The sequence below is a fragment of the Halichoeres trimaculatus genome, unplaced genomic scaffold (genome assembly GCF_033239565.1).
Source record: "Halichoeres trimaculatus isolate MK-OKI-2021-1 unplaced genomic scaffold, fHalTri1.1 fHalTri1_scaffold_7, whole genome shotgun sequence".
NCBI lineage: Eukaryota > Metazoa > Chordata > Actinopteri > Labriformes > Labridae > Halichoeres > Halichoeres trimaculatus.
The window spans coordinates 24,890,223-24,904,664 of record NW_027437185.1 but is presented as its reverse complement, the minus strand read 5'-3'; the positions used below and the strand labels follow the sequence as shown (position 1 = coordinate 24,904,664).

Genomic DNA, 14,442 nt, shown 5'->3' with positions numbered 1-14,442 from the left:
GGAGTGGGATGACCACATTCCCTACCTGCTGGAAAAACAAGTATGGGCACACAGGAATGAGGAAGTTACACCATGAAGGAAATTTTTACCTGCTGAAATATGAGGCACTTATTCAGAAATAATGCTTTATTGTGTGTGACTGGAAGAAGTGAGTAATCTTATTTTATGATTTAATAATAAAAAAAAGAAATATGGCTGAGTTGGACATTAGATCATTTTATTTTATTCAAGTAAAACAGCAGTAGTTAAGGCACCAAATGAACACGACTTAACGTACAGACAGCTGTGACAGCACTTTGATAAAGTAAAAGCTCATTCAGTGGCAGTTTTATTCACAAATTATCGTCTTTAAGGTTGTTTTTTTAGAGACAAACACCTGATATTTTCTAAAGGCTGAACCAGGACCTGTTTTTTTTTTTTTTCCAACCAAGGCAGCCAGGCTGGACAGTGAACAACACAAGGCATTCATCCCTGCAGTCCGGGTATGAGGAAGATAAATTCTTCTTCTGACCTTTTTTTACCCTTCTGCTTCTTTTTTTAAAGACTCAGTTTAGTGCTGATGTAAGCATGTGCAAGGAGAGGAGGGGGGTAACCCTGAGAGGAGGAATACTGGGGGAGTCCCGCTCAGTCTTTCAGGGCTCCTCGGACACACTTTGGCACATTTCCAGCACACCTGGTTCAGTCCTCCTGTGCGTGACCTGCTGCTTTGTGCATCGCTGCGTATCTCTCCATGCTACATTCTTTAGTATTGCAGGGGCCCAAAGTGTGCAGCATGCTACAGAGGGATGTCCTACATCCATCTTAGAAGCCTGAATGAGTAGTTAGTTGTGCACATTTGCAAACATTTGTCCTCTAATGCATCACATCACTAGCTCAGAAACATACAATCACAGTGGTTTTTGTGTTGAAAGACTCAAAAACTTGTTCACATATGCAACCTGCAGCATCTTGGATGCATTTTTACATAACAGAATATGTTAGTTTCCTTCCTCTTTAAGCTCTCCTCAAGCTGCTTCCATAATGTCATCAACAATAGCCGTCTCCCGCTCTCCCAGCTGCTGGGTGAGGTCAGGGGTTTCTGAGTTGTCAGGATTTAGCAGCTCCATTGGTTCTTCTGGCACCAGCACCAAGGTGCCAGCATTTGAGTACGAGCCCTGCGGCTTTCGTTCTGTCCCCCTCTGTCTCCCTCTAAAGCAGCAGACGCAGTGCAGACAGTCGTGGACGTTGTACTTAAAAAGGCGTCTGCAAGGGTGGCAGAACTGATAGAAGAGCAACATGAACAGCACAGCCAGGCTGTACCCAATGAGCAGCTGCACCACCAGCAACGGCGCGCACACATACTCGTAGAAGTCTGATTTGTAGAAGTACCACAGCGTGATGAGGAGGAAGTTCTCCAAGAAGCGTCCGAAGTAGTAGAGGGCGAGGCGATCCCAGCGCTGCTTCCTCTCGATGAGCTCCTTGTGAGTGAGGTCAAGCTGCACGGCCGACCAGCAGAAGACGTTGATGCAGGCGTAGAGCAGCGTGAACATGAACAGCACTATTATGGTGCCGAGCTTCGAGAAGTTTTTCTCCACATCCTTTGCCAACGAGCCCCTCTTGTGCCAGAACTCGGCCCAGGGGAGGAAGAAGAAGAAGAGCAGGTTAACCAGGCCGACGAGGATCACCCAGTGTGTGAGCGCCGTGCTGAAGAGGACCAGGGCTGTGATACGGGTGGCGATCTCAAGCCCCCTCCACACGATCATGCACAGGTAGGCTGCAGGGCGCAAACGCACTTTGTAGTCATCATAGCGGATCTGGATGGCAAGAACACTGCACACGAGTGCGCCGTAAGTGATGGAGATCAGGGTGATGATCATCAGGGCCACTGCCAAAACAAACATCATATTTGAGTTAGGGCTACCGTTACATAACTCAAAACTTGCTTTAATAGTTAATTTAATTTATGTCAATGAGTCACATTTTCTAAACTTCAAGCTTAAGTTATCGGGTCAATTTAAAATCAGGATGCCACAGAGTAAAGTTTTGCATGATTTTCACTTGCCAGAACAGGAACATGACCCCTGACCCCTTTCTCATCCTTACATCTCACAGGTAGCATGTATTTCTCCTGGATAGCGGCGTATAGCTGCAGCGTCAGTTGAGGTGTGGAGCCCAGAAAAGCCTGGATGACCGCTGTACGTTTGAAGGCATTTCTGTGTGTAGCCAGGATCCGCTCTGATTGGCCGATTTCCAGCTCGATGGGTAACTTCTGCCCCTTCTTCAGGTGGATCTTCCTGGAGATGGTGACATACGGTTCCTCTCTGCTACCTGCCCTGAAGTAGACCACTAGAGCCTCGATACACCTGAAGAGGCAGGAAAAGGAGTTGGTGTGAGAGAGTGTAGTTATATTTTCCACCAATAGGGGGCAGTGCATTGTTAGATTTGAATCACCACTATGGGAAAATGTGTCGTTTTACTTTATAACATCAAAATAACAGAAATAATGTGAAAATTTAAGTGGTATTTTACAATAAAAGCGGTATAAAAAGCTAAAACAGAGCAAAAGGAAGCCTGAGTTTGAAACTGAAGCTTGTTTTTACTGAAGAAATTTGCATAGTAATTGCACTAACACATGGATAATCTCAGAAATATTCTTTAGGGTAAGAAATCAATCATCACCAAATCTTTCTTTGTAAATCACGGCTACGCAAACATAAACAACACTGAAAAACCACCAGAGGGCAGCCTCAAGACAGGAAATCACACAACCCAGAGGCCTTAATGCATGCACTGTGAGTCTCTGGGTGTGGTTCTCTTAATGTTTGCAAGGTAAATGCTCCCTGTCTTCAGCCTCAGCTGAGGAAATAAATTCTATTCAAGAAGGAAAAACATGTTGTCACTGCAAGAAGTGTCCATGTAAGAAGTTTGATCGCTTTCCCTTGTGTTTGGTTTAAGTAAATGTATCGGTTTCAACGTTGAAAACTAACAATTCAAAAGGAAAGGATGAGGGCACAATGACACAAACAATTCTCAGTTATTCTGAGCCAAATGAGCGTGTTGCAACAAGGAAACTACCTAAACTGGAAGTGCAAGGTTTCCACTCGCCTGCAGCGAAATGTCAGCGTGATTAACCCTGAATGAAGCTTGTGATTGACCCACAGTGCAAGCACATCTGCAGCTGACAGAAAAACAAACCCTCCCTTCTCTAAGGATTCCCGCCCGAGCTCTAAGTCTCACAACACTCTGCTGGAATGCTAACTTCACTCCCAACTCTCCAACTTTGGACTTTTAGACTCACGGTATCAACAGTTCTACACAAATCCATTCCTTCACCGGTCGACAATGTGCTGTTCTGACACTCAGGAGTCAGTCAGAAATTTTCAGGATCAGTTGTTTCAACTGCAGCTCGTTGGGACACTGCATTTCTATGACAGTGCAAACAGGGAGCAGTGCCAGGCATCACACATGCCCCTGAACTCTGTCTGACCCAAACATTACAGCCTGGCAGGGGAAATGTCAGCATTATTAGGACACATACTCTTATCTCTGAACCAGCACACACCATATTCACTCCAGCAGCAGGCACATGAGGTCACTCAGTTTCAGTCTGTGTAAAGAGAGCGACAAAAACCTGATTTACTGACATCTTTCCCTGGAAATCTGGCGGCACATCAGGCTGAGGAGGCAGTTTGGCGGTACTGAACTGGAGCCAGCACTTAGTGCACTTACTATTCTGTAAAGCAACCGAGAGGCAGACTGACTTTCACTTAGGGGAAAAGGAAAAGCAGCACAGATGAATGCATTAGCAGACAGAATCAATACGCTGACTTCCAGAGGAGCAGCTTATAGATTTATAAAAGGAAACACAGGCTTCTGCTCTGTGTTTGTAGTCCAAACATGCGATCTGCTTTCTCATGGTGAAACACAGCAGAATGGTGCAATGAACAACACGTGAAAGAAAAGGAACAGCTTTCAAAAAGACCTCAAAAGAATCCGTCAACAACTTAAATATCGACTCTTTCTGATTAAAGGGCGGCAGAGCATTCAGGAAATTCTTCCAATAGTTCTTTAGCAAGATCAGCTTGTTTTGGTCACTTGGGATTTCACCATCAGGCCCATTACACTCACTAACAGACAGGAGAGATATTCAAACACAGAGTCCCAAAACAAGCAGTGCTGCATGCTCAGACTGGTCCAAGTTGACATAGTAATTATGGAGTTTCTGTCCCTGCTTCAGGATCAAATACTGAAGGAGACAAGTTGAGACAGGAGTCCGACCTGCTGTGAACCCGACCCCAGCCTCAAAGTTTGCATATTGGCTCTTTGGAATCTATCACTTTTTATTCTCATTAGCTTCAAAACTACCAAAACTCGACTCTGAATGATTAAAAACAGCAATATATGTTAAAGAAGGTTGCTTTAAACTGGTGTTTGAATGCAACACAGAAACAAGATTAGCAATTGCACATCCCTGAGTCACACAGGAAGCCTCCCTCTGAGCCAAGCAGCAGCTGAGGTGATCTGTTTACATCAGCACAGAATGCAATAAGAAGACGCTGAAAAAAGCAGAGCGACCTGTCCTGTAATACCAATTCTTGTGTTGGTTTCCTGGTCTTACCGCCACATTAAAAGCATTTCTCAGAGATGTTCAGCTCAGTAAATCAGACACAAAAAAATGCAAGAAGCAACCACAAAGCTCACACAAGACGTGCAGCAAGCAGAGCTGCATTATATCAGGAGCTGTTTCATGGGTCTGGGCTGGTATAAATCACCGTCACCATGAAAGCATTCTTCGGGTGGGGAAAGATGTGCTCGGGATCATAAAAAGGTGCGCGCTGCTGGATGATAACAGCTGCTTTTGGTTTTGGCAGCTTACTGAAGTCTGTGGACAGTTAAGCTATGCTAACAACATGACTGTACACACATACTTTACAGTGAGGAGTCTGGACTGGGACTTCCTTATAGTTAATGGATGTCAATGATTTTGTCCTCATTGATGTTCTCCTGAGGAAAATCCAATCAACTAATACCTCTAACTCCCAAAAATAATATTTTGACCATTACAGCTCTGGCAAGATGTATCTTCTAAGAACACGCATTCAGCCACTGTCTCTTTAAGGCTCCTTGCTCAACAAGCCCCCTTTTTCTGATTGGTCAGTCCTTTGGAAACCTGTTTTGGGCAGAACTTCGGAGATCTTGGCGTTCGAGGCCCGCCCTTCCAATGTGTCAATAAACACTTACATAACAACCTCATCATTTCAGCAAGTCAGATTTCATGCTTCTTTTTTTAGGAAAGACCTTTTTATGAAGTTTAAAGACAGACTCAGGGATTCCTACCCAATGTTAATATGGAGTTTACCCACGAGCAGTTTAACCACTTTTAGTATGAGCATCCGACATTGTTACTTTATATCAAGCAGAAAGCACAATACCCCTTCTTTAATGGCAGCGTGGTTATCATAACTGATAGACACATGTATTTGGCTTGAGGCCGGACAGCATTGTTGTAAACTCTTTCTTGTTGTATAACTAAACTGTTTTATGCTTTTCGGCTCAAACAAATGAACCTTGAGACTCATAAAAGGGTTCTCCTTTGATCTAGCATTACACCTTATAACATCTATAAAAAAAAAAAATTCAAAATCTTTGCAGCGCACCTACAAATTGTATTGTTTCCTCCATGTTTTCCTCTCTGTTCAGTCTCTGTTCAGCCTCTGTGCCTACAAGGCCCAGAATGCAACTCAACACCACACAGTGTGACCAAAGTGAGTTGAGGTTACATTAGTAGCTGTTGATGTAGCCTCAGGTCACCAGCCTGACACAGAGATAGGAGCTGGCTCCAGAGATCTGCTTACTCAGTTCCTCTTTATTCGTCACATCTTGATTTGTAGTCCTTCATGCCAACTGATGCCGACGTAACATCGTCCAAGGCTGTTTATCAAACTAAATGTAGACAACTTGTATACAACATACAAATACTATATTTAAATTAATCCATGGATATACTTACTGGGGACCCAAAACACAGTATATGATTAGCAGAGTATTTTAACTTGAACCAAATTCCAATCCAACACCTTTCAACACTCACAGATCTGAGGTACTTTCTCAAATCTGTCTCTCAAAAAGTAGTCAAGTACATCAGGATGTCAATAAAATTGCACCTTTTTTGGTCAGTTCACATACCGGCAGACTTTATAGAGTTACTTTCCTATTCTTCACTGTCAAACTGACAAAACCAAGAACAGAAACAAATGGGGACAAAATCAGCTTTGAGGTTAAACCTGTAAGTGTTAGCATCTTGCAAAACACTATTATAGTCTGAGAAGTTTTCTTAAATGTCCAGCTGTATGATCAGAGGCTGATCCAGAAGGGTGGCTTTATTCCATTCCCAGCACTTACTCACTGCATGCCTGCCCTGATTTAAAGGTACAATGTGTAGTTTTAGCTGCATCTGACAGACAATACTAGATGAGAATGGAATACAATATTAGATTTGGTTAAATTTGTATATAATCACCTGAATGTAAAAACAGGTTTGAATTCGCGAACTTAAATCGAGCCTTTTAAACAAGGGGCACAGTGGCTAAAAATGCTGTTGTCTTGCGGCGCCATGATTCTACAGCAGCCCACAGTAAAAATGATTTATATTCGTTTACATTTGTGGTTAAAACTTGACTAATGATCACACTTATCATGTATCACAGGAGCTGCTCGTCCTCTAAAAAGCTGGTGATGATGCGTCACCCCTGGGAGAGGTTTGTAGAGGAGTGTTTCAAGAATCTGAATAATAGTGCCTAATATTTTCATTTCCACACACTGTGCCTTTAATTCCAAGAGGGTTTAATGGTCAGGCTTAAGGGTGGAGACTGGGATTGGGCCAACAACACTGTTTTGTTTAACTTGAGTCAGCCAACTATCTGTCTGGTCTAGCTCTGAGAACAAGTCAGTGATGCAAACACCAGGCTACTCCATCTTCCAAAATAAAAGACCATTTCTGACCAACTTTTTAAAAAAGATTAAGACGCATATCATGCACAATGTTTCAGGCATCATTTACAACAAAAAAGATTGATTAATTTATCTGCAACACTTCTTAAAGCAACTGCAGATATTTGTGTGTTTGCTGAAAAGGAAAAAATCACATCATGCAAAACTGTCCTCGGTGGACAGACCGTGAGTGCTGGCACTCTAACCCTTTCACTACAGATTGAAATAGACTGGAGCTGCAGGTGGTCAATGACATGTGTGGCAGTATCTCCAATGTGTACATAGATAATTTTAGCACTGTGTCCGACCTTGGTCCAGTTAACTGTGGGAACTGAGATCTGCAGGAAGCGCTGCGGCTTTAAAAGAAACATCCAGCCTCCTGGTGAATACTTTGTGTTGTGTTGTCCTGGGTGTAGTCTGAATATCAGTATGTTTTCATTCTTAACAGTACTGAGCAGATAATCTCAGTCCAAAACTATAAGCTCAGCACTGAGGATAAGATCCCTTCCTCTCTCCAGAATAGCATAAGTGACAGTGTTGTCTGTATGTTCCTTAGATCTTTGTGTGTATCTGTTTTTCATCAGTGTTCTGTCTTCAAACTGCTGTTAAAGGACATGTTTTTTGATTTGGTTTGCAGCAACAGTTAAGCCACAAATAATGTCATTTTCAACTTTCAGTAACACTCATCCTGCAAAGAATGCTTCCAGTGGCTCACCTCCACAGAGCGCTGAAGACAAAGCTGAATTTCCTGCCTTGTAAAAGCAACACGCCTTTTCATTTCGCTCTTATTGTACAATAAATTCGGGGCAGCACCCCAGGGCGGGCTGGTATCGTCGTATCAAAGTTCAGAGAGAGTATCAAGTGTACATTTGAATTTCAGAGGGCTGAGTCTCCGCCTTCATTCTGACTTGTGAGTCACAGTTTGCCAAACAGGTCTCTGACCTGAGCTTAACCGACACTTAAGTGCAAACCAGCCGCCTTCAAACCAAACACTTCTCTCAACAGGAATAATTAAATTAAACCTAAATTTCTCTTGACTTTTGACTTAATCACTTGTTTAAAGATCAGGATTTCAAACTGTCACATTCCACTCTTTTCCATTGCTGTCATTTCAAAGAATATACGAAGCCTTTTTTTCCTAGAAAGTTTCACTGCAAAAATCTTCTCCCCCCTCCTCTCTCCTGAGAAAACCCAGCCTGATCAGTGGACTGACTGGTTGAAACACAGCAGGCCTTCAGGTGCTGTAATCCTGAGCACCCAGGTGAGAAGCCTTCTAAACATGAAGGATGTGTAAGTAGGGAGGGTGCCAGCTCAGCAGATTCATTGACCAACCTGTTTTAAAGTCAGTGGGGGAGGGTCAGGGGGGTCCACTGTGACCAAGAAGACATGTTCAAACCATGTTTTGAAAGACTTCAAAGCTCTCTGAAGTAAAAGCTTCTTATAATTTAAGACCGTGGATATTGAACAGTTGGGAGGATGTGTGAGGTTGTTATGTTCTGTCTCTTCTTCTCACTAGACAGGCGCTCCATCTGGAGTGTGATTCAGATAATGACTAAATCTGCAGCTCTGAGTCCACGCTACATGACTATTTACATCAAAGATACCATAATGCTTTCACGCTATCAGAAGTACTTTATTTAACTTAAAATGTTGCTTGTTTTTGCTGTCATTTCTTTAGTTTTAGTTATTTTTTTATGTGTGTGCAAAATTTATCGCTGCTATCCTGGCAGACTACCTTCAGAATGTTTGTTCTTACTTTCTGCCTATTAGAAGAATGTATCCAACTGAAGGTAAAATACTCTTTTCAGATATAACGCCTCCATCTTTTCTCTCTCCCCCGTGGCCTTCGCTCTCAGTAAGATGACTGACGGGCTTACTCTTAAGTGCTGAAACTTCAACACCTACTTCTGCATGCCTGAGTCCATCACAGATAAAAAAAAACAGCCCTTCCAGACACATTGTTTAATGCTTGATCAGATTTCACTTTGACCGGTTTAGTAAAAATTCAAAGCTGTACTCTGTTTTAATAGATCAGATGCAGTATGTGTACCAAGGCTTTGTTTTGCTTTTGTTATTTATCATATTTTCTGATGCCAGTTGTCATTGAAAAAAAATCAAAAAGCCATTTTATAAAGATATCTAATGTTTTTCTAGCAACAAAACTTATTGTTCCTGCTTTTTGTAGTCTAAACACAGGAAGTCAGATCCAGTCAGCGAACTGTCTGCAGTAGGCCATCATTTTTCTATCCCCAACAAGTCATTAAAGACCAACAAATGACACACTTAAGCATGACATCTTGTTCTCTGTTTCACTGCTTTGTTTTCATTAGTAGTGGTCACTCTGTTCACTTTTTTCTATGTGACTAAACTTCAGCTGCTTTCTCTCTCCATTACAGCAGCTTTAATATAAAATGTTTTGTAGACCTGTTTTTTTTCATGAGCTTTAATAGCTTCAGTTCTTAACAGTCTCAAGGTTTGTTGTATTAAAAGTATCAGAGTGTCAAAAAATCTTGACAACCTTTGCCTGCTGTAGTAAATTATTCGGTCCTAACATTCCTGCAGGCTGCTTTCAGTCACTTGGCATTGATTCTGTTCTTTGCAGCTAACTGCTAAGTGAATGTTGAACATCTGGTATGATGGAAAGCTGTCTGAAGAGAAGAAATAGTTTTACATTTACTTTTCGAAGCTCATGAAGTGCGATGAACAGAAGAGCTAACTTTGAGTATGTGCAAGCTGCGCCAAAGTTTCTTCACAAAACCAAATGTCAGGGTGGGAAACATGGGTTTGGATGAGTGCTAAAGACTTTGGATCATACTATGTCAGGATAAATACTAGGCTTTGTTTTTTATTTTCTCTTAGTTTTGTACAGTAAAAAGGGAGATCCTGATGTGACTGTTATGTACAGGTGCTTTCATTAATCTCTGATCATGACAATACATCTGTCAACCAGCTGTTTCTTTCTTCAGTATGATGAAAATGACAATGCCTGTTATGATTCTCATTGATTTGATTCATTTGTCTAATACTTTTACAGCAGAGATAAATATCAGGTCACATTTTCCTTTAGGAAACTAGAAGCAGCAGACAATAGGTATTATTATTGCTTTTAAAGGATTTATTTTGCCAAGAAATTATACTAACTGCTCATCCTTGCAGATCATGGCTTAAAGAGCTTTTAATGAGACAAGAATTAAAAATTTAAAAACTTTCTGTCATAAATCTGGCAGTATGAAAGCATGACTTTCAAGAGCTTTAATATACACTAGCGTATGATTTTGCAAATATTTAGATAAGCTACCTGGATATTAAAAATAAACAGTTTTGTTTTGAAATGAACAGTCATAAGCCCTTCCCTTGCCCTCCTGCTGCACCCCCTGATCTCACCTACCTAATGATAGGGCCAAGCAGTAGCAGGTGCAGGAGGAGCACCAGAGGCCGGTCCCTGCCCAGGTCTCTGTGGATGAATGTGAGCGTCAGCTGGATGAGCATGGCTGGCAGCAGCATGAAGGTGATGGTGAAGCCCATCCAGATGACATCGTCGGTTTTGTGGTACCTGCTGCTGAGCACCGCGGCCGTGATGAACTCAGCACAGTACAGCAGGGTGGCCAGTACCACGCTGAGTGGGGCATGGACCCGCCTGTGATTCATCACCACCATGACTCCATTCTCTGCCACTGAGGGGCACTCCAGCGGGTCTATGTCTGATATCTCCCTCTCCTGCTCCTCCATGGCGACTTCGCACATTGTTTTATCTGGTTTGATTGAGTGGCACGCTGCGAGGCACGTTAAAAGACGACAAACTGAGCTCGTCCCGCCGGATCGCTCTCAGAAAACATGACTTTCAAAAACGATTTCCTCTGATTCGTCTTCTCTCCCAACTCTCCACCAAGTTGATCATCGCCGGCTTCACATTGTGGCACAACTTCCAAATCGGCGAAACTCACACTCCGTCAAGCTTTCGCTGTAATGTCTACTGTATCTTCTTACGTGGCGTCACCAGCCAGCGTACTAGAGAGGAAACCACCCCACTGTCCGCAGTGAAATCAGGCTGATTCTGCACCGTCAGTGGGCGAGAATCGGGGAAAGTTCATACCCTGCCGTCAAAACACAACTTCAGCCAACAGTCGTCGTTCTTACTCCCGTGTTATCTGTTGCTAAAGTTAGGGTGATCGTATTGTTGCTCGTAAAAAGACACACCTGCAGCTGTGGAGTCTGACTGCAGGCTGTGGGAGGTCCGGGTGTCTCTGTCGGCATACTTCTGTGAGTGCCTGCTAGTCGTGTTTTCAGGCTTTCCAATGCTGTCAGTGCCACAGCTGCGTCAAGTCACACCCACACACGCAGGGCGATACCGGAAATAATGGGGAGGTGGCCTTCAAATTAAGAGAGATTAGAGACAAAGTTTAGAGAACAATGCCTAGGCACGTCTAAATCGAAAGTTTTAAACAGAAAATCGGCAGGAAAAGTTATTTCAACTGCACCACAATAAAAACTAAACATAGAAAAAAAAAAAATAATATGCTGCATGTTGAACTTCTGCACAGCTACTAGCATTTTTTTCATGGAGGACACTGATTTGTTTACATGCTTTATCCCATGTTTACACTGCACTGTACAGCTGTGACAGAAATAGATTACAATACTCAAATAAACATACTAGACTGGTATAAACTGCAACAAAAGAAAGTTCAAAGTGCAAGTAAAGGTGTGCCAGTCTAACAGTCAAATTCTTCTAACACCCATGACTAATACCATGACAGAAACTTTGAGAAAGACCTTATGCACAAAAAAGTCCCTGATACAAAAGATAACATTGAATAATTTTCAACACAGGACTAAAGGTATCCAAACGCCTTATGAAGACATGCCTAATTACATTCTTACTTCATTTTATTTGGTAACATGCATTTTTGTTTATTTTGTTTACTTTTTTTCTTTGGGGAAAAAACATAGCCAATTTTCCTTATAAAAATTGGTGCCCATTGTCATGAAAAAACCACCTTTGTTTTCTTAATGACATAAATCAATCTATTACAAAAGTCAATCTATAAAAAAATTGAAAATATATCAAAAGGAGAGGAATATCAGCACTATTTCATCCAGATTACTGGACAAATAAAATTGAAGCCAGCAGTGGTTAGCATATGAGCCAAAAGCAGTGGAATCAGGAGGGAATAACCTACCTTTGTTGAGCAGCGACGTTAAATTGCCTTCAAACATATATCATGTTTACTTATTGTCTCCTATGTCTCACTTTTTATAGCGCTTAAAAGTGAAAATTACAACCTCTAAGAGTTTATATGTTTGACTGTTGTATTTGTCATTTGCATTAAACTAAGTGGAGTCTCTTCTGGTTGTTTAAAAACCAGTGTATGGTTACAGCCTGGCAAGCTGTTTCTAGACTTTTCACAAATTCAAGCTAGCAAGCTGCGAACATAATATGTCATCAGTAATTACATCTAACCTTGAGAACAATACAAAAGAGGACGAAATAAAAAAGACTGAAAGGTCAAACTTAAATAGAAACAATGGTATCAAATTCAATCGTGATAGAAAAAATTGTGTCAGCATATCCTGTGCTTTTTAAAAGTATTTTGAGGTCCACATTTTGGATACATTCAATGGAAATGTCAAGAAATAATGTAACTACTATCAAAACAACTCCTACTTCCTCCTTGTACTATCTCTAATATTATGATTGACTTTGTTCATTTCATAGTCTCTGGACCACTGGTTCTGTGAAACAAATACTCAGCGGTTTTTGTTGCATACAGTATTTGTCCTGTCCAAATGGAAGCACTGGAGAGGGTGTGCATAGAGGGATCAGTTTCTCTGCACTTCCATTTTTAGTTTCCACCAGCAGGCTGGACTTATCCTTGTTGTGGTGACCTGTGGGTGAACACATTGTACACAAACACAGGCAGAATCCCAAATAAAACTTTACGCTATCTCCACAGATACAGCAACAGATACAACCACACATGTTAAAGATACCAATTATTTGCAATTTTATTGTACTTGTTGCAATGACAAATAAAGTTTTATTCTAGACAACACACTCTGTTTCCAAACAGTGGGTGGGGGATTAGTTTATTGTTTTCTCACCACTTATGCAAAAGAGGAAAAACCTGCTCCTAAAGCTGCCTTTTGTCCATGGGGTCCAGGAACTTTATTACCTGATAAAACAATCCCCAGAACTAAATTGACCCTGGGGTTCATTATCTGTGTTCAACTAAGGGGCCAAATACCCAGGTAGATTATGCAAAACAGGACAATGATGTATGGATAGAGAAAAAAACTACTAAAATTGAAACAACTACTTTTGCAATCATAAACATTCTTGCCAACATGAAAAATTATCTTAAATAACCTCCATTTTGCTTTAAAATGAAAACAAAGTTATACCCTTCATATCCCTTCTTCTTCCAGATGAGCTCCAACCTAAAGCTGTCATCACTATGGCAGGTTGCATGGAAATGAAAGTTGTCATTGCTAATTCATGTGTTTGGTGAAGAAGTGGCGTGGATCAGTGGGTTCAGACATTAGAGTCTGTGTGCTGTGTGGAGTAGAAGGAAATGGAAGACGGAAATGTTATCTCCAGTCATGCCCTGGGCATAATGATGCCAGTTAATCAGGTCAGTGAGAGGATGCTCATTCGTTTGTGTATGAAATTCTTTGAAAGGGCCCTGCCTTTGTTTCCTTAAAGAGACAGGTCTACATTTTGTGGACCTTTTCAGTTAACAACTTGAAATCAAAGATCACATCACTTTCATTTATGTTTGCAACTTTGACATAAGGGCACAAAGGTCGTTGATTAGCATAGCCTAGCATACAGAATGACAGCATGGAGAAACAGCTAGCTTTGTATGGTCCAAGGGCAACAAATTCCGAGTAACTCAGTTTTGTTTGATTAACCTTAGTGAAAAATAGGAAACGACCCCATCACTTTGTGTTTGCTTACCTCTGTGTTAGGCTCAGTTACTTTGGACATCTTGCTAATTGCTGCCATGGATGAAACTCAGAGCAACCGTTGAACCGTTAGCAATGACGTTACACGTCAATTATTGGACATAATTCAAATTTTACTGTGAACATTAAAACGTGTCTAGAGTCCGACCTCCTTGCTGCCTTAAAGGGTTCCCCACCAAATCAAATTAAAGGTGAAATCGAAACACAGTATCAGTATCCACATTTCTTTAAGTCTACAAAGTCAATGACCGATCTTACCCATAGATCTTACCATGTGTGGGGATATTGCAGCATTTGGATCCCTCTTCTTTTTTATGCCCTCACGTGATGGGCTCGTAAATGTGATCGAGATCATTTGGCTCATCTGACTTTCAGTTACCATCCCTAACCATGGTTGCCAGATCTGTCAGTTTCCAGTCCAAGCACAATGTAAAACCCGCCCTCCACGAAAGAGACCGCATCTCAATTTTTCTAGAAACTCATGCTAAAACCGTTAAAATATATTAT

The 14,442-nt window shown here is 41.5% G+C and overlaps 1 protein-coding gene across 4 annotated transcripts; it reads right to left on the bottom strand.

Moving 5' to 3' along the window:
- Positions 1-200: 200 nt before the first annotated feature.
- Positions 201-14,271, bottom strand: xkrx (XK related X-linked). 4 transcript variants are annotated; one of them, XM_074674875.1, is made up of 5 exons: positions 14,207-14,271; positions 12,739-12,855; positions 10,358-11,339; positions 2,083-2,342; positions 201-1,864 (listed from the first exon to the last, which is right to left on the bottom strand). In XM_074674875.1, the coding sequence occupies exons 3-5, from the start codon at positions 10,711-10,713 to the stop codon at positions 1,005-1,007; spliced, it is 1,476 nt and encodes a 491-aa protein (XP_074530976.1). In that variant the 5' UTR covers positions 10,714-11,339; positions 12,739-12,855; positions 14,207-14,271; the 3' UTR covers positions 201-1,004. The 4 variants fall into 4 exon arrangements, with proteins under 4 accessions (XP_074530976.1, XP_074530977.1, XP_074530978.1 ...); XM_074674876.1 differs by lacking the exon at positions 14,207-14,271 and adding an exon at positions 13,928-14,120; XM_074674877.1 differs by lacking the exon at positions 12,739-12,855 and having other exon boundaries at positions 14,207-14,250.
- Positions 14,272-14,442: the final 171 nt, after the last annotated feature.

Excerpts from the sequence above, each read along its gene's own strand:
- xkrx (XM_074674875.1), bottom strand. The coding sequence starts at position 10,713 with ATGTGCGAAGTCGCCATGGAGGAGCAGGAGAGGGAGATATCAGACATA. Across the intron at positions 2,343-10,357 it reads CTGCTTGGCCCTATCATTAG|GTGTATCGAGGCTCTAGTGG; the intron begins GTAGGTGAGATC and ends CTGCCTCTTCAG. Across the intron at positions 1,865-2,082 it reads ATACATGCTACCTGTGAGAT|TGGCCCTGATGATCATCACC; the intron begins GTAAGGATGAGA and ends TTGTTTTGGCAG.